The sequence below is a fragment of the Macaca mulatta genome, chromosome X (assembly GCF_049350105.2).
Source record: "Macaca mulatta isolate MMU2019108-1 chromosome X, T2T-MMU8v2.0, whole genome shotgun sequence".
Lineage (NCBI taxonomy): Eukaryota > Metazoa > Chordata > Mammalia > Primates > Cercopithecidae > Macaca > Macaca mulatta.
Genome location: NC_133426.1, coordinates 112,721,289 through 112,741,403, shown reverse-complemented (window position 1 = coordinate 112,741,403; position 20,115 = coordinate 112,721,289). Strand labels below are relative to the sequence as shown.

General features: G+C 34.8%; 1 protein-coding gene across 3 annotated transcripts in view; it reads right to left on the bottom strand.

Annotated features, from left to right (window-relative positions):
• The window catches only part of NRK (Nik related kinase), a 141,376-nt gene that overhangs the window by 37,694 nt on the left and 83,567 nt on the right, over nucleotides 1–20,115 (bottom strand). For all 3 annotated transcript variants that reach the window (XM_077988118.1, XM_015127947.3, XM_015127948.3), the window contains exons 9-17: nucleotides 19,455–19,509; nucleotides 14,787–14,865; nucleotides 13,541–13,716; nucleotides 11,838–11,901; nucleotides 10,255–11,410; nucleotides 7,319–7,429; nucleotides 4,808–4,875; nucleotides 2,941–3,035; nucleotides 293–390 (exon numbers count right to left, since the gene is read on the bottom strand). In XM_077988118.1, coding sequence (XP_077844244.1) covers nucleotides 293–390; nucleotides 2,941–3,035; nucleotides 4,808–4,875; nucleotides 7,319–7,429; nucleotides 10,255–11,410; nucleotides 11,838–11,901; nucleotides 13,541–13,716; nucleotides 14,787–14,865; nucleotides 19,455–19,509 — 1,902 coding nt within the window. The remainder of the gene's footprint in view (nucleotides 1–292; nucleotides 391–2,940; nucleotides 3,036–4,807; nucleotides 4,876–7,318; nucleotides 7,430–10,254; nucleotides 11,411–11,837; nucleotides 11,902–13,540; nucleotides 13,717–14,786; nucleotides 14,866–19,454; nucleotides 19,510–20,115) is intronic.

Below are 20,115 nucleotides of genomic sequence, written 5' to 3'. Positions count from 1 at the left end.
GATTAGGTTTTACAAATAGCTTTTTATTACTACTCTCCCAGACATGTTCTAAATGACACAAGAATGTGAAAATAAAATATTCTCTGATTGGTTAAGTGTTTTCCCATTTCAATTTTAATTTCTAAATTTTGTGTTCTATGTATTCACAAAGCAATGAGAATATATCTTTAAAATATTAATTAAAAAACTAAACTCTTTAACCTTTCTCTCAAGTGAAGGTGAGAATGTGTAAGTCAAAACAAATGAAAAATAAAAAAAAAATAGACATTAATGTGTTAAGATGGAAACTTACATGGATGTCAACCAGCAACTTCTGATCAATAGTAGAATAAGGTGGTGATGACTGAGACCTCCTTCCAGTCACAGGTCTCTCTTCCTCAGAAGAAGATTCTATGGAATGCCAAAAATACATTAGTAACAATGGTGATTACAGTCATTGTCTTCATTTGTATAGTGTATCAGTTAAATCCCTTATTTTTTTTCTGTTTTTTTTTTTTTTTTGTCATTTTTATGATTCCATTCAGGAAATATCACCTGAAAATTCTCATGGGGCCAGGATCTTAAATTCTCTTTTCAGGGGTATTAGCAGGGGTTCAAGTTTTCTTCCATCTGTAGACCTACATGGCTGCTCTGTTTTCAATATTAAGTGTACACTTGCCAAATATCTCTATCTATGTAAGAAGATACATGGTCCAAATGATAGCCAGGTAGACACATTTTTAAAAAATGTATCAACAGTAGGAAGGGCTGGGAGTACCACTGGCTTCACATACTGACCAGTAGAAAAAAAGCCCAACAGTGTATTTATCAGAAGATGATAGATCAGCCAAAACTCTCAAGAGGAGAGTTCATTCTTCAATCTTAACCCCCACAAATTTCCACCCAATGATATATCCAGATGTATTTCAATACAGTTGTGGAGTGAACTACTGAAAAGAGATAACACCCCTTTCTATAAAGCTGGGAACCTTTCTATAGTAGCAATGTACAACAAAACTTTCTGCAGTGATAGAAATTTTCTCTATCTGAACTGTCCATTAACAGTAGTCATTAGTCACCCATGACTACTGAGCATTTGAAATGTGGCCAGTATGCCTGAGAAATTGACTTTTAAATTTTATTTAATTTTCATTTTACTTTTTATTTTAATAGCTACATGTGGCTAGTTGCTACCACAATGAACAGCTCAATTCTATAGTGTAAATATTTCCATTTAAAATACAAATGTATCTGGTTTGGAGATTAGGTTTTATTTTTGAGTTGTGGTATGGTAAATAACCCCTGTGATTAAAATACAGTGAGAATATTTAACAGGCTCAAAATTCAGGTCTGGGTGAGTGTACTTAGAAAAAGCTTCACTAAGAGAAAACTCAGTTCCCTGTTTAATGTTTTTGTGTGCGTAGATTTTCAAGATAAATACTATTGTCCCTCTTATTTTCAGTCTTGGTATACATAGCCAAAGTATAGATACTGCAACTCCAAAAGACATATATTTATTTGCAAATACTGCTGTCCTTTGAGAACATTACACTGAACACATGCTAAAATTTGTGCCCCCATCTTCTGGCACTATTGTACTTGTGCTTTTTTTTTTTTTTTTTTTTTTTTAGGAAACCATTTTCTTTTAAGTCTTTTGGTATGTTAGTAGACCAAATAAGTTCAAGTGACTGCACTAAGATTTTGACACAAATTTGTAGTAAGGTGCTCTGAGATTTCCTCCATGATAAAGCATGTAATTTCATGGGAATATCAAATGGTCTGTGTAGCATAAACAATAAAATAAAATAATTTTGGAACTGAAAAAACATTTAGCTATTATCTGCACAGATGCCTTCTCCCTTCTATCAATGTTATGACTGCTTTGGGATCTAATCCAGAATTTCCTTATTTCAAAAACGTCACATGAATAAACCTTACATTTTTAGTTGTTTGCCCAGTATTAGTAAAATTAGCCATAGTCAAGCCAGAAAGAAAACACTTTGGGGAAAAATTTTTAAAAGTGTGCTTTTCACTCAGGCTTATCTAATTTTCACAACATAGTATTTGTGTATGAGAGGACAGTGCTATTTAAAAGAATTCTGCCTTTGTCTGAGTCACTTAAGAAGAATAATGTGTTTTTAAGTTTTGATCTCCAAATATTCACTTTTCAAAAAGTGAAGTACATCTGTATCATTTTTATTATTAACATTAAAAAAAATCAGTATGCTACGTTTTTACATATGACTCAGAGACTCAATCAGCCATTTTTCCCTTGCTTAACTTACCTGGATTGCTTAAAACTGGATAATGCCAGATTGCATGATCTATGACACAACTTTTGGCTTTGTTTACCCTAATATTTCACAAATCTATAATTCATTTAAATTCTCTCAAAAGCACATCTTAAATAGTTTTTTGAAATTCACATCACGACTTTTGAAGTTATTTTCTATGATTTGATAGATTAATTGTTCATGTATTTTGAGTAAAACCGTCACTCTGTAACATTTAGGGATATTTATTAGATATTGTCCGATTTTGGAGAGGTGAAGTAACCAATTGATAAATGAAACACACACTCACAACACCTCCATACAATATTCTAATTGCTGCCTATAAATTTTAGACTGCTGGAGAGGCCTCTCTCAAGTTCCTTTACCATATTTTTCTTACGTGGTATAGAAACTTAATAAAGTTGACTCCCCCCGCCTCCTTAGACACATTCCTAACTGCTACCCAACAAAAAGAAGAAATTTCAGAAAAATTGTTTTCCATTTCTTAAAGGCCACCACTGACCACCCAATTGCCAAATACAATGGCTTTCAGGTCCTAATCCTACTTGGGCTCCCTGACACTTTTGATTCATTCCTTCTTGAAATTCTTCTTTCTTGACTTCTGAAATATAAATTGTTAAACAGTAGCCCTGTGTTTTGCCCACGGAAATTTTGTGCTTTGAATCACCTGATGCTGCCAGCCAATTCTGACGATTTTGCGAACTCCTTTGTCTGATGTCAATGGGCTTCTGAGCTTGTTCCAAAAGAGACCGCTGAAGAACGCTAATGAAAAGACAGAAAAGCATGTGCCATGTCCTAACATTCATAAAGGATATGTATAACTCAACATAAAGTCCAACAAAAAGTTTTGTTTAAACATATGGGTATATATCAAACTGAAAAAGAAGTATAGCTTAAGTAATAATTTCCAATTTCCATTTTCCCCCAAACTTGCTATTTTGTCTAGAATAGAGTAATAATTTCCAAAATAAGAAAAAATATGTTTCCATAGAGTGTATGTTTCCTTTATATATATATTAATTTCTAAAAATTTCTATAAGCTTTTAAAGCTAATATTGACAATATTTTTACCTGAGTAACACAGCAATAAACATAACCTTATAGTGTATGTGAGTATTTTAACATAATAAACAAGTTACTGCTATGTCATATATTCTATTGTTATTATCCACATTTTTAAATGCTTGAAATTCATGTTCTTAACGTCCCATTCCTGATTTAAATAGCTATACTGACAGACAAATAGAGCACTTTCATTCTTACTATTCAAATTTAAAGAATATTTAAAGAGTTGCTTGGACTAGTGCTGCTAAATTTTACAGTTATTTTGATATTTCTATAGGGGAAGGACTTTGGTTACTGATTTAGGTCTGGAACAGACAAAATTCTTTCCATGGCCCCAAATTTCAGAAAAGACTTGAGTTTCATTTAAGTTAACTTCATAAATTTAACTATATTTAAAGGCAATGTATTTGTTATTCATAAATTCAAAATCCTTTTGTAAAGTGAACAATTACTCTGAGTTTAACATCAAGTATGGATTTTCTATATTGGATTTTATTAAAGTCATGTTCCATGACACCAAAACCAACTACTCAAAACTAAACTGCTTTCTTTCCTTTGAGGTCAGATCAACCATGACAATCCATTCATTGAGTGCAGAGAAAAAGAAAGTTCCCAGTCTTGCTTTACAATTTTTCAAGATTTCTGCACTCCAGTTAAATCTAAAGACATAATTGTGTGTGGTTTTTAAAGTAATGAAGCAGGAAAATATATACTACATAACATTAATTGTATGCCATCTGACCATACTGTCCAATATCTTGAATATAGTGAGTGTTCAATAAATATTTACTAACTGAATCAATATAGGCTAAGTTCTCTCTATTGTGAGTTGGGGCTGGAGAGGGTGTGATTTTCTTTAAAAATCTACCTTAAAATTTGGTTTTAAAATATAACAGAATGCATACAATATCTAAAATATGGAATGTGATCTTTGAAAATTACTGAAGATCAATATTACAAAGATTAAAAAATACAGTGACTGGTATCAATATTATATATGATATTTTATTTATATAATGTTGAGTTTTAGATTTGATTTTGACTATAGGACATTTTTAGGCTTATCCATTCTGTGGCATTAGCTTCTGAAGTTAAAGATAATTGGTGTGTGTGTTTTATCATGCAGCACATGTATGAAAATTCACTTGAAATTTCATGTCTTTTTATCATCGACTACTAATTGAATACTGTCAAAGTATTTGTTGTTATTGTTTCTTTTTAAAATTGTGAATCTTGCCATCTATTTATCAAACTAAATATCACAGACACTGCAGTATGACCAAATATGAAAGATATAGGTAATGGGTCATTGCAGTTAAGGTTTTAAATGTGGGCCAAGAAAGTCAATGGTGATGATGTTGTCACGGATATTTTAGTTGACTTCACAAAATGTGGTATCAATGAAATAATTTTTAATTTTCCATTTGATAATTATGAATAATTTTAATATAGAAATCAAAGACACATACCTTGAAGAGAACTCGACATGATGTGCATGATCCTGGTTGTTAGGCACAGAAGGGGATCTCTCTTGAACCTTAAAGACACAATGCAATACTTCAGTAGAATTCTTGATCATAAGTTGTTCTGAACTATTAATTTGTGGGAAAATGCCTGTTTTCATATATATTTTCCTAAAATCTAACATAAAATATATTTTTAATAAAGAGATTCTATTTTATAATTACTTATAACATTAGACTTGCTTAACCATAATTTCTGATGGTATATTTGATCTTTAGTATAGGAACAGATTCTGGAGCTCATATAATCAAAATCTTAATTTATTGTTGAGGAATCTGTAGCCTAAAGAGGAAAAATGACTTTTCTAAGAATTTTATGTCAAGTCAAGGGAACATCTAAAATCAGAATGCAGGTCTCCCAACGTCTAATTTAATGTTCTTTCCATGTTATCACATTGCTTTTTATATCAAGTTTAAACTTCTCACTCAGAATTTAAGTTCTAATTCTTACACACTCATCTTTTTATGCTAACCCTAGATTTTCAAAAGCTGTCACACACACATACATACATTTCATTAAAATCTCTCTAGTCAAAACTGTCCCCTCTTTAAGAAAGTATGTTTTTCTGCTTTACAATTTGACTGTACTATCATAGTTAGTGTTCCAAGTACTGTTTCAACTCTAAATAGATTAATCTGCATTTTACTAATCATACAATCATTGAATGTAGCCAAATACTCAAGAAAGGGTGCGTATAATAAGCCAGCTTCCATCATTGGAGGAATTTTACTTACTGCCAACATTGGTAGACAGGGCCAGGGAATGTTGCCTTGCCTCACTAAGTCTTGTATCACCAGGTTTCTACTCAAATAAGTTTCAGCTGCCCAAAATATAGGTCATTCTGACATGCAATAAGGCAGTCATACTAGATTCTTTAAAAAGGAAATTTAAGTGTGTTACTTTTTTAATCTAGCATATTCATGCTGATAAACTCATTCTATACTTTCTAGAAACTAGAGTAGCCTTAGTACATTATTTTTTCTTTATGAAGTGACTTATCAAGGCTCTCTCTACACTCTGAGAGACAGGTAGGTAAGGGTAAGCATCTGCCTATTTTTTTTCCACTTTCAATTGATATAATTGGTATCATATGACCCAGTCTGGGACTTTTGGTTTATGAAGCTGATCTTTGGAAGTTTATTGACACTACTATTAATCTACAAAAAGATTGTTTTAGATGGCTGGCTATTAGGAATACTGGCTATGATGATGATGCTTCCTTGTCTAGACAAGAAAACCTACAACTCTGGCCTCACCAATATATGTACTAAATAGTATACTATTAATATAGTCATGAAAACGGAAGTCAAAGTGGACACTAGGACTTAATTATTCTTATAATTGTAAAACAAAACAAAACAAAACACAGATTAAATGACCCAGACCCTGTCACAAACTGCATCCCAGACCAGAGCTAATCAAGGAAAAATATTTGTGTGTTTGTGTTACAAACTGAAACTGCCAGCATTTTTCATGTACAATATTTTTGCTTAAAGAAAGACTGACAAACTATGATTATTCAAACTCTGGGTATTTGGTAGACATTTTATTTTTAATGAATAAAGTAAACCTGTCAAGTTAAGGAGAAAAAACACATGCTACAATTTAGCAATGATAAAATTTGAGCTTACAAAGGAAAATTAGAATTTTCAAACATATCTGCCACCAAGCATTTGACAACTTAACAATACTCTTAAGTAACTTTTATGATGTACTTGATGGTAACATTAACAAATGCTGTTTTTTGATATTGTATAATGAAACATGTAAATGTCTGGGAAGATCTACATACAAAGTAAGCTAATATTTTCCAACTGACCAATGCATGAAGTTAAAAATCATGCATAAAACAAAACATCTATTTATAGCATAAGATAGACAAATTGAGTTTTATTATTAACTGAATATACAACATTTCATTGATATGGTTTTAGATTCCACTTCTCTAGTTTTGGTATATTATTCAATAATTTACTCAATTATCTAAACAATCTATGAAAATTGTCCCTTTCCAACTACCTATGTGTGAGAAGCCAGCTTTTATTCGTATACTTCAACCAAAACAACACATGGCAACAGATTGAATGCAGAAGCACATGTGAGAATCCAGCTGTCTTTCATTAAGCAAGATAGATTTAACAGACTTACAAAAATGTAAAACAATGTCAATCTCTCTAAAATTTTGTTTTGGGAAAATACAGGTTTTTCATTAAAAATGTGTTTCTTATGTTCACATGTAATAGTTTCATTACTTTTAAATGAATTAATATTTTAAATGTTTTTCAGTTTTAACTTTTAATAAATTAAATATCATATGACACAATCCATGTAGTAAATGAAAGCTTTTTGAGGTCCTCATTGTTTAAGAGTATAAAGGGACACTGAGACCAAAAAGTTTAAGAACCACTGTTCTAGGTTCTTACTAATGTCATAACAACTCATATTGAAAAATTCACCTCAATTTTTTTAGGATTTGAAATGTGTGGCTGCAATGGCTCCATTTGGACTTCAGCCTGAATCGAATGAAATACTTCATCATTGTCTGATGATTCATCTTCTTCTTTGTCCTTTGAAGTAAAAAGGAAAGTAACTGTTTTAATTGCTGTTAAAATGCAAGTGATAGGAACAACTTCTAGAAACTAGAGTAGCCTTAGTACATTATTTTTTCTTTATGAAGTGACTTATCAAGTGACATCTTAATGTTGAGTTGTTCATATGTATTATATAATATATAATTTAAAACAATACACAATTTAAAAGAACAATATCCAAATACTAAAAATGATTTAAATCAGTAGTTTCTAATAGTATTTGGTTCTGGATCCCTTTCAGAATCTGAGAAATGCTATAGACTGTCCACAGAAAATTGCATATAGACACACCTATTATATATATTTTCTGGTGGATTGCTGACCTCCTGAAGTTCATCTACAGGGTCCAGGTTAAGAATCTGTGGCCTAAAACTTGATTAACTCATAACACCAAACTAACTGTCACATTTAGCAAGCTATTATAACTTCAAAGTTTGGTCTTCCTGAGCAATGGAAGATCTGTAATACAGTGGTGCAAATATTTCTCCCTAATTGAGCTCTAGGAGTTTAGGAAACTGTTTTCTCCTTTAATCCAATCAATATTATCTCTTCAACTGAAAGATTAATAAAAATGCATTTTTTGTTTGTTTCTTGCTGGTGACTTAAAGCACCCACCTATGTCTCTCAACTCTAATAAAATTTCAGGTATTATGAAAGATCTGTGACTTTGACTATATTATCAATAATTTTCTTTTCCTTTATATTTTCTTCAATGACCACATATAAAGATATAAATGCTTGTACAAGAGCCTAGAGTCATGAGATTGGTAACTATTATTTATTGACTTTTAAAATTTTTAGAATGGCTTTCAACATGTATGTTTAAAACAATAAATGACAATAAGTATGTGCCATGCTGGTATTACTGAATCTTTCAGAGATCAATGAAAGTCTTATTCATAAATGCAAAACCCATTAGATCTAATTGATTACTAGGGCTCATCAAAAATAATCATTAGCGTTTTAGATGAGCTAGTTTTTGCCAAATGTCACCATTCTAGACTTAAACCTCCCCTTTCTCCATCTAGTTTATTGCCCTTTATAGTTCCCTTTTTCTCTGAGAGCTAGACATCCATTTTCCCTTTTGGGCCTTGCTTCTCTTGCTGTTCCTACCTTTTCTCATGTTAAACATGTCAACAAATTAGCATTTGTTTAATTGGTTCAATGTGCACAAACTCAAAGAATTTCTTACATAGATACTCAAATAAAATTCATTTGTAATTACTGCAACGATTATTATTAGGTAAATAGATGCGGATAAAAGGGTATAAGTTAGGATCATCACAATGATTCCTTTTACACAAATGGATGTGGGGAATATTAGAAAACAACTGCTCCCCTAATCTTATCTAACTTCATTAATTTGTTATCAAGCCCATAATTCTTCATTATCAGTTGAGACCTACCAGATTAAATTCAATAACTCCAGGAAAATCATATTCACTTTTTATTAAATGATTTTTGAAACAATTACGTTTTAGTGACTGTTCCTAGATAAAATGGAATTTGATATACTGTAATCTACATTTCTAAAGGGTACAGATGAAATCACCCTTATTAACTTATAAAATTAATCACAGAAGAAGAGAGGGGAAGGAAAAAAATATACCAAGTTTGCAGCACGTTTAGCATTAATCTTTAGGTCAGCTTGCTCTCTGACCTCCTTCCTCAATAGATGTTTGTTGCCTATTTTCCTAGAATCACGTAGACCTTGTTGCAACATCATCATTCCCCTTAACTGCTCTGTAGATAACAACTTGAACATTATGAAATGTTGTTTTCCCTTCGAGATATTTTTTCAGGTCTTGCATACCAGTGAAACTATTGTCAATCAACTGGTTTGAAGGACCCCACTGACGCCAACTGGTCTGAAGGAGCCCACAAGAGGCTGACTCACCAAAAAATGCAGTTTCCACATCCTGATGATTTCAAGGACCATCAACCTTACCCTGACCAATCAACAACTCCAATTATCTAACACTTCACCCTCTACAATCCCCTTAAAAACCCCAACCCAGAACTCCTCCAGGAGATGTATTTGAGGGTCTCCTCCCCACCTCCTCACTCCATGCCCTGCTGATCATTAAACTCTTCTCCTGCTGCATCCCTGATGCATGTGTACTTGGTCTGTTACTATGCAGTGGGCATACGAACCTGTTGGTCTTATAACACAGAGAATAATTTGTAAATTGTTTCATGTTCTGTGAAGCCACATAATTGATTAATTATGTAAAACGGGCAGCACATTAGTGAAACAAGTCATAAATATGGTAACCATATACAAAATATTTTGGAAACTGCTTTGCCTTCTCATTTTAACCTTGATTTAAACATCCTGTAGCACAAAAATGAGTGTAATTCACTCAGTTAGTATAGTTCAGCATTCTATTGGAAGAAAGAATAAACTAACTTAAAGGTTAGAGTAGCAAAAGCAAATTTTGTTTTGTGCTTATTTTTGATGAGTTATCTTTGAAATTTTAAGTTATGAAAGTAATTTTTAAAGATCCAAAATAGTAATTTTAAATGTGCATTTGTTGACACTTTATTAGATAAAGAATAATAGGCAGAAAACTAATAATTAAAGCTATATTTCAGTAGAGATATTGAAAAATATTTTTCTCATATTTAGTCACAATTATCTAGAAATTTCAGGAAAATTTATTTGAAGTACAAATTATTTATCTTCTGTGGAACACAAGGAATATTTATTTCATTTGGTTTTATTGAGAAAAATCATCAGCATGAGCTATCACATTTTCTCCTCATTTTTGACTCAGAGTAAAAATATCAAAAATTCTTACTTTATCAACTTGTCTCAATTCTTCCTCATGCTGATTAAAGATATCTTCCCATCTGCGTTGGCGCCTTCGCCTGCGGGCTTCTAAATCTGAGAGTTCAAGCTCTTCAGGTCTCCGTGATGACTTTGCCCTGAACCTCTTTGGTGATAGTCTTTTTGCCAGTGCTTGCCTCAGAGTAGAAACTTTTGATTTTTTCTCCCGTGCCTGTTCTGGTTGTGAGTAAAACCTATTTGATGACAGATTTTCCATCAGGGTTTGCAACGGACCAAGTGGCTTTGAGTTATTTGAGTTTGGTGCTCGAAGCAAGTCTTTTGATAGTCCCTCTATCAGTGCTTGAACTGAGCCAATTGCCTGTGGGGGTTCTAGTGTCCAAGCCTGTGCCTGAGGTGATCTTTCAGTTTGACCCTCTACTGGAATGAGCACCTGAGTATCCAAATGTAGTGGCAACAGCACATGGTGATCCTGTGATAGCAGGGGCAGGAATATCTGGGCATTTACTCGTAATGACTCAGGTTCCTCTGCCTCAGTCTCTGCCTGTGCAGGCTCAGCAGCCTGTTCCCGTACCTCTGGCTGTTCAGGTTCCTGGTTCTGCTCCAGCTCTTGTTCAGGCACCTGGTCGTGCCTCTGCTGTTGTTCAGGGGTCTGGCCCTGCCTTTGTTGTTCAGGTACCTGATCTTGACCCTGAAATTCCTCTGGTACTTGGTCCAGATCTTGTGGTTCTGATGTCTGGGTCTGGGCCTGCTGCTTTTTGGATACCTGGGCCTGTACCTGCAAAAGCCTAGGTGCCCTAACCTGTGCCTGTAGTGGCATGAGCACCCTGGCTGCCCTCCGTAGTCGTGGAGGTGCCTTAATCTGCATTTGTAGAGGTTTAGAGGCCTTAGCCTTCACCTGAGCCTGTAGTGGCATGAACACCCGAGCTGCCCCTTGTAGTCGTTGAGGTGCCTGAGCCTGCCCCTTTAGAGGCCCAGGTGCACTGTCCAGGGCCTGCAGTGGCATGAATACCCTGGCTGCTCCCTGTAGCTGCTGAAGTGCCTGGACCTGTGGCTCTTCTCGATCAGGAAGCCACCTTGGCTGAGAGGGTTCTCCATGCAGGACTCTAAGTGGTCTGCATCTGCTGCTGGTTGGCAATCTCAGAAGCTCATGAGTGCAAGAGGGTCCTCTAAAATAAACACACAAATTATTGGCATACAATTAGAATTTTTAGTGGAATGGAGCCATTCAGGGGCATTGCTTTTACTTTAAAAGATGGACATTTTCTGCAATGAAGATATCTCTAGTAAACCTTTCCGAAATCATTCCCTTAATGTCTGAAATATTCTGCAGGTAACATTTGTATTACTAATGTATTCAATTATTAATGAAATCTGATATCTACTTGATCATTCACTTGCCAGATATTAAGGAGTCTTTGGGTAGTAATAAAGAATTCTCCTCACATTTTCACTCAATATCTCTTAAAAACAGAGATTTGTTATTTGTTGTATCAGAAAGAATTAAGTCTTTCTGAGTCAAAGGCAACAGTATGGAATCAACTGCCTTATGTGAATTGCTATCATCAAATTATATATGCAATTTGTGGAACGCACCTGAATCTTCTCATGGTGTACTGTTCCTTAATAGCTTCTTCTCTTTCAAAGATCAAAGGTATTCCTTTTTTTATGAAAGAGAAAAACATAATGCATAAACAGTCAGCAGATAAGCATGTTATCCACTTTAGTCAAGTTGTTCCCTCTGCTTCTCAGGATGTGGAGTGAATTACAAGGGCAAGAAGGTAGCCCTTCAAACGTACTTGGTTTGTGATGTAGACCATATTCTAGTTTCTAGGCCCACTTTTGCAGCACAATATAGCTATTGCATGCAGATTAATTTCTCTGAACAGAGAAAAGAAAATTTAGCAATCTGATTTCTGCAATTCTAAAGAGAAAGAAGAGAGAATGTGACAAAGGGAGAATGAGACAAGAGAAACTCTAAATAATGGTAAGCAAAACTTAAAGCTGTGGGCTCTAGATGTAAGGACTTTATGGCTTGAGACTGATATTTGGTCTTTTCAATGAGAAAGCAAATTCTTAATTCTGTGTTTTACACTAAACACATTGAAAACTTTCAGCTTCTTTCCTATCAGCTGTACTACGACTACTGAAATATAGAAGCTTACAAACAAGAGTTTTCTTCTGAATTTCCTGTATTAAAATGTTTAGAGCAACTATATTTATATCTTTAGTGTAACTTCCATATACATGGAACTTTCCCTACAGGTAACATTTCGGAAATTTTGCAACTCTGGAAATTAGCAAATTACCAAGTAGATGTGTGGTTTTCCTGAACCCATTTGAAACTGGCTGGCCTCTGTAATGTTGGTTCAATAACTTCATTACCACAGGCAAATAAATTAATTCTTGCTGCTCCTTGCCTCAAAACATGATACATGTACAGATACAACAAGCCCCACTGCAGTCAATCCCACAGCTGATCTGAGGATGCCTGTTTTTACAAGTTTTCCCTTTTACATTCCATTGTTACTCTCAACTCTGCCTATGGTCCGCAAAGTCAAATGTGGAATATGTAACATAACATATAAAGTTAGAACTTCCCAGGGGCTTCTTCTGGACTTGGTGAAAATCCATTCAGGCACTTTTGTTTTTATTTATTTTTTTTGAGGCAGCATCTTGTTCTGTCACCCGGGTTGGAGTGCAGTGGCACAATCTTGGCTCACTGCAAATCCTGCCATTTTTAACAGAAGTTCACTTTTATTAATAGACAGAAGTTTATGTTTATTTGTATAAATTAGTTCCTTTATATTTTATATTTGGATTTAGTACATAAAACAAGCTTTATATGATGCACAAATACTACTTCAAAATTAGCAGTCAATAAATGGTTAATTATAAATCCATTTATCTCTTGTAGAGTCAAAACGCCAGCTGAAAAAAACAGTAAGATATACATTTTTATCTTTTATCTTTTATTTATTTTATTTAGTTACTTAAAATTGGCATATCACAAAATTTTATTGGATGCTTTCAAGGTCTTCGTAAATATGAACATTTGCCAGGTGAAACTGGCAAGAATTAGTAACTATACACACACAGACACACACACGCATACACACACACGCATGTAAGAGATAATCAAATAAGAGCACATGGCATATTAATGGAAAAACTAAATATCGAAGGCCTCAGAAGTTTTACTTTCAATCTAATTCTTAAACAAATATTTTTTCCTGGAAACAATACATGAATAAACTCTGAATATTCATTTTAGTAAAATAAAACTTCACAGATTCTACCTTTTTTCTGTCTTTTTTTAATGATTCCAGTAAGATGCCTCGTTAATGACTCAACAACATGTCGTTCATTTTTTATTTCCCGAACAAATGGGTGATGAAGCATGTTTGCAGAAGTAGGACGAAACAGGAAATTTTTTATCGTACACTTTTCCATGAAATTGTGGAACTTACGGGACCTAAAAAATGAGTGAAAGAGAGAAAAAATGTGTTCTCAGGCCTGCCAGACCTCTTCCCACCACTACCCACATGCCTCTTTGAAAATCCTATTTGGAGAGAGTTGCCTTTAGGTATTATTGTCTTTTCAATTGCCAAATATCCTGCAGTTTAGCAACATACATTATAAAGTGAGGCCATTTAGACCTCAGAAAAAGAAGCAAGAGTAGTCAATAGCATATTCCATCTAAATTACAGTAGAAATTTCAATGAGTTAACTGTATGTACTTGGTAAAAACTCAAGTGCAGATATGATGATTAAATAGTTAATATGATATATGAGTCTGCAAGACTAGATTGATTGGCCCACAGCAGTCATACTCTGTATTTTTCATTTGACTATACACAGTTTTAACTACAGAGGAATGAATATAATGATGTAAAAAGAGGGTGCTAAAAGCACCAGGACTAACTAATCTTGTAAAATGACCCATGAAAATAGATGTGGCCATAAAAATTGAATCCATGGAAAGGGTTAAATTGAATTTCAATGCAGAATGTTAGCAATCAAATCATAGTCACCACTTCTACCAGGGAAAGCAATAAAAACTAACAATAAACAAAAGTTTCAGGTACAAGATCAACAAGCTTCAGAGAGAAGGATTCCCAAGTTTAGCTGGCACGTAAGTGCCCTGGGAGAACAAGTCTTCTGCTCTAGGTCTGTGTGTGTTTAGTTTAAAGGACTAATCAACAGGGCTGCATATAACTGACTGCCTATATAAGCACCACAAGAAACTTCACAAATAGTTGCCATCAGTTCATCCCATTACTGGGGAAACAACTGAACATGCCCATTAACGGCAGTACAGTAATATCATCAGAAAATACTATAGAGGATATTACTTATTTAGAGTTGGCTAGCTACCTCTTAATGAAAACTGGTCATTTAGACCTCCCGGTTAAGATATTAGATTTTAGGAAATATTGTTCAACAAGGATGGTGGAGCAGGACTGACCAAATGAATTAAAACTTTTTTGCTAACATAAAAATGTCAAGTCAATGTAATTAGGAGATCAAGACATTCATCTTTACCATCCGCTGGATTTGACTGTGGGAGCAGATTCACGCAAAATAACGAAGAGAGCTTCCAAGGGTTGAAGGTTACACAGAGCTGCAAAGGGAAATAGATAAATTTAGAAAGAATGAGAAGGGTAACTAAAGAATGCACTCCTCATTCCAGAGGGCATTCTCAGTGATCTTTCACATATTATGTTGAGTAAACACTAAGGGACAAATAGATACAAAAGAATGTATTTCAAAAGAGAAAAACTTGTTTTAATGCAATGTTGCAATATATAAGATTCTCAAGTTTCACTATCATCAAGTAGGATAAACTAAGAGTAAACTAGACAAAATATTTGAAATGTATAGTTGATAATTTACATCTAGAAAAGTTAACTGAAAGTGAAACAAGCACACCTCTATGTTTTTGTATTGCAGGTATTTAGTTATAAAATTGGAATATGCAATTATAGACTGAAAAATTAAACCAAACTACTAGCTTAGTACAATAATATATAAAGAAAAATGATTTAGTAGTCTAGAAAGCTTAGAAGAATCTGTTTTGGAAGCTGAGAGTTCTAGAAAAAAAATAGGTATAGTGCAACTGTTAAGAATACACCCCCTAGAGTAAGACCATCTGGGTTCAAACCTAGCTCTACCTTTGTGACTTTGGGCAAATTACTTAACCTATCTGTATCTTGGTTTCTTCATCTGAAAAACAGGAAATGTAGCAAAGGGAATTCCTTCAAAGAATTGTCATGAGGATTAATTAGCAACTTACAAGTAGAAGTGTCTTTACCTCATAAACATATACACCTACTATGGATGCACAAAAATTTTTTAAATAATATTTTTTAAATCCCCCTCAAAAGTATCTGACATGTAGTAGATGCTAAATAAATATCAGCTATTGATATTATAATAAAGATGTTGACTCTATGGCACTCTGAGACTGTGCCAAATTACTGGACTTTCATTCTCTGTTTCATACACACAGGCATAAAAATAAAAACCTATTCCAGTACGTGCTATATAAATTAATTACCTCATTGGTTTGAGAATTTTGGTTTTTCCTGTAAGTGTTTAAATATGCCTCACTTTACTTATTTCCTCTTGCGTTTTGATTAAAGAAAGTTGGCAGCGCAAAAAATCCCCAGTGGAGAACCATAGTGTCAATTTCATCTAACATTACAAGTGTGTCATTCTTGTGAGGATAATTTGATATTAATGACTCTTGATAGAGCCATCCTTTCTCTCCCAAAACGCATCCTCAGAAAAACCTAAAGTGACAAACTGACCTTTCATAGTAGTAGACAAAAACTCCACAGAGTGATTTTATTAGGGCTATACAAAGGCAGTTGTTAAAAGGCCAAGCTTTGTTTTCAATTACATGGGTATAAATTAATAGAAGGTGCATTTTTATAATTGAGGCAGAATTAGCTCCAAGCACAAAATATCAGGATCATATTTAACCCTTTTTATTCTTTTACTATGTCCAATCAGTCTCCAGGTTCTCTCCTTTAAACTTATTGTAAGTGAGTTTGTACAATATTAAACAGTTGTCATTTATTAACATCTGAGCAACAGTCAGTCCACTGACAACATCTTCAGGGGTCAAGAGCTAGGACACAGAATAGGTAAGTTTTCTTTAACAGAAAGGAAAAGTTCACAAAGGAATGGAGCATAGGGTGGGTACAACAGCAGCTGTTTATGGTTTCCTATATAGTCTAATTTCAGTAATGTCAGTAACTGCCCCCTCCAACCCATATCTCATAACACTACCTAAATGTTCATCATTAGAGGTTCATTCCTTTGAAACAGCAAGCCTCTCTTAAAAATCACATTATCTCTTGAAGGGTCGGACACATATTAAACTGGGCTTAGTTTGAATTAGGTTAAATAACGTGGTTTATTCTTAACACACTTTGAGATCTGAGGCAATCTTCTGAATATTGAAGGAATAGCCCTCTTGATGGGACAGGGGTAGATTTGAGCCACAATGCACTCAGGTAAAGATAGATATGGGGTATGAGAGAGCGACACTACAAGGAATAGAAGTAGGACTATAAAGAAGCAACATTGAGGATATTTAAAATGATCAAGGATAATGTAAAATAGGGGAAAATATGGTCCAGGTTAAGGCAAGTTGACTACTGTACAGCTTTACCAAGAAAGGGGTGTCAGAATTAACTGCTGATCCTATCCCGCTTCTCCTCCAGGCACAGATTATCTTTTCTATAAAAGGTAGAGACTAAAAACTACATCTATTCAAAATTAGGCTTTGATACTCTGATGTTTGGATGATTATTATAAAAGTTCTGGCCTCGGTTTAAAGGTCCCCATATTGTTTGAATTCCTACCCAGAACCTAGGGACTGAAGGGGTTCCTGGTTTACAAGTGTCCAGTTCTCTCTTTCTCGAGCCACTACAACAGTGGTCCCCAAACTTTTTGGCACCAGGGACTAGTTTTGTGGAAGACAATTTTTCCATGGACCTGGGGGTAGGGGGTTGGTTTTGAGATGAAACTGTTCCACCTCAGAACAGCAGGCATGAGTTGGATTCTCATAAGAAACGCACCACCTAGATCCCTTGCGTGCTCAATTCACAATAGGGTTCCCACTCCTAGAATAATCTAATGCTGTTGCTGATCTGACAGGAGGCAGAGCTCAGGTGGTAACGCTTGCTCACTTGCTCGCTGCTCACCTCCCGCTGTGTGGCCCAGAGGTTGGGGACCCATGCCCTATGGCATCCTGTCAGGGAGAAGTTATTCTTTCTTTCTCTTTACTTCTCTGGAAAAGACTCACCAAAAGAAGACCAAAGGAAGAGAATTTTGTTACCTAGAACTCAGAGGATGTTATCAGATAATTGGTACTTTGGAAGGCCATCCCTTATGATGGCCTTTCCATGAAAAAAATAATTATAACCTGGAGGATTTCTGCAGTTAAACTGATGACAATTATTTCCACACAAAATTAATATTCCAGGCAATAAAGGACACCGATAAAAGAGAAATGTTTTAGTAGGGAGGCTATTTAGGGCTGCTCTCGACCAAAGTTGTACTATTCCAATTACTGATCCAGGCAGGCCAGCCCTATTTTCTCTCTTTGTGAGTTCCACATCTCCTGGCCTTCACTTATCTTTTGTAAGAAGCTTGCCATTTGTGTAATCTGTGCAAAACTCCTTCTCTGCACTCCTGTGAGTTTGTTCACCAATACTTTTTCCCATAACTTAATATTTCGGAATAAAAAAAATTAAAACAAACAAAGGTGACCCAGGAAGTACAAACTGCAAAACATAGAAAGTTGGTTTTCCGAAAAGGCATGGTGAGCATTCAGAAACAATGGAAAAAAGATGCTACTCAATGCAAGCATGTATCCTAACCAAATCCATGCATCATCAATACTAATATGAAATATTAGTTGCTGCTGCTCAATTTAACATAATCTAAGTAGGTTTCCAAAACAGAAATAATCAGGAGATGATGAGGAATAATCCACATCCCCTCAGTATCGTTTCAATTTTATGTGTGTGTCATATGTAATCTTATTACATTTTAACATTTTCCATTATTAATTTTTTATTCACCCAACTTAGGTACTTTGCTGATTTGGGGGCACTATAATACAGGCAGAAGTAACATGATATCCACAGGTGTCCTAGCTTTATCCCAGCCCCTCTTTGATATTCCAAGGGATATCAGGAATTTTCAACAATTATGTTACCGTTATTTCTATTTCTTGAAATTCCTCTCATTGGCCTTGAAACGAAATGCTAAGATCGTTCAAGCTCATAAAGCTTGATGAGTGGACATTTTGCAGATAGAGCATACAAGAACATGTGAACCTATAGAATCTGCTTTGGAGAGGGGAAAGCAAAGCAACCCTCCCCATACCCCAGAAGGTATTACTTTACACTTCTCATCCAACAATACCAGAGATGCACTGTCATTTATACTTTTAGATTTCAGGTACTAAGGACAGCAAATATGCTGTGCTCTGGAGTCACACATTAGATGGTTATCAATCACTTACACCCAAGTTTACATTCCGTTTTTACTTTCCTATCAGAAAGCAGTGCCTTGAGAGAACAGGATGCTAACAGGTCATTTAAATAATGGGGAGGTAGAGAAAACAAGATGAAATGGGCACTGAGGCAGCTGAAAGGAGTAAAGAGGGCACCAAAGGTAAGCTGACTTGACTCCAAAGGAAAAAAAAAACAGGCTTACTTCCTGATATTGCTGAAGATTAGCTCAATTTCAATTAAATGCTGGAGAATTTTCTCAACTATCACAGCCTGAGGCAGTAGCAGTGTGTGACTGTAAATGTTCTGGAATCTAAATATTCCACCAGGAAATATAGACTGGAATGCCAACCAGAGTCCTTACTCTGGTTGCCTAGGATTGTCAGGACCAAATACTACTGAGACTAAACTGAAACAACACTCAATCTAAAATAAGATATCATAAGAAAGAAAAGCACAAGCTGATTTATATACCCACATCTAGCTATCCTGAAGAAAGCATTTGGTAATCACTGAAAAGGCCACCATTGGTAGTTTGGCACATAGTATGACACCTGTGTGGCCAGTGAAAACTGAATGGTACAAGTGACAATCTCATCTTCTTCCACAGAGAGAGATTTGTACGATTTGTACAGTACATTTCCCTAATCTTTAATAAATATCAAACATTTTTACTCACGAGGGGCTCCTTCAGCCATTTCAATGGCAGTAATTCCCACAGACCACACATCACTCTGCAAAGAAAAAGATGACAAAAAAGTCACTTAAAAATAGGAAATTTGTAGTATTTAGAATGTCAAAACAGTGTTTAGCTGGGGATGTGGATGTCAATGCCAGAGCCCTTTTATGGGTTTCCTATAATGAAGCTTCATTACAGAGTGACATTATAGGAAGACATAATCTGAGCTTGTGATCAGCCAGTACCTCACTACACAACAGGTTGATAGGGAATGGGGTTAAGCGCAAGGAAAGTTCATCTTGGATGCATTGCTATTATTGCTTTACCTGAAATACCAAAATAAACTTGTCATAAAGACATTTTATTACATAGACCCACAAGTTGTATCATCTTGGGCAAATGTTTTAACTCCCTGTGCCTTAATTCCACTTTATGTAAAATGGTGATAATAATAGCATACACTTACATAGGACTGATATATATATGTGTGTGTGTGTGTGTGTGTGTGTGTGCGCATGTGTGTGTGTACTTCAGCAGTTCCTGGAATATACTAAACTAAGGCTAGAATTATAATGAGACTAGAAAATTATCTTCGGTACCAACTATTTAGTATTTTTTTTCTTCAGATTGTGGAAAGGGCACAGGGCTAGAGATACACTGG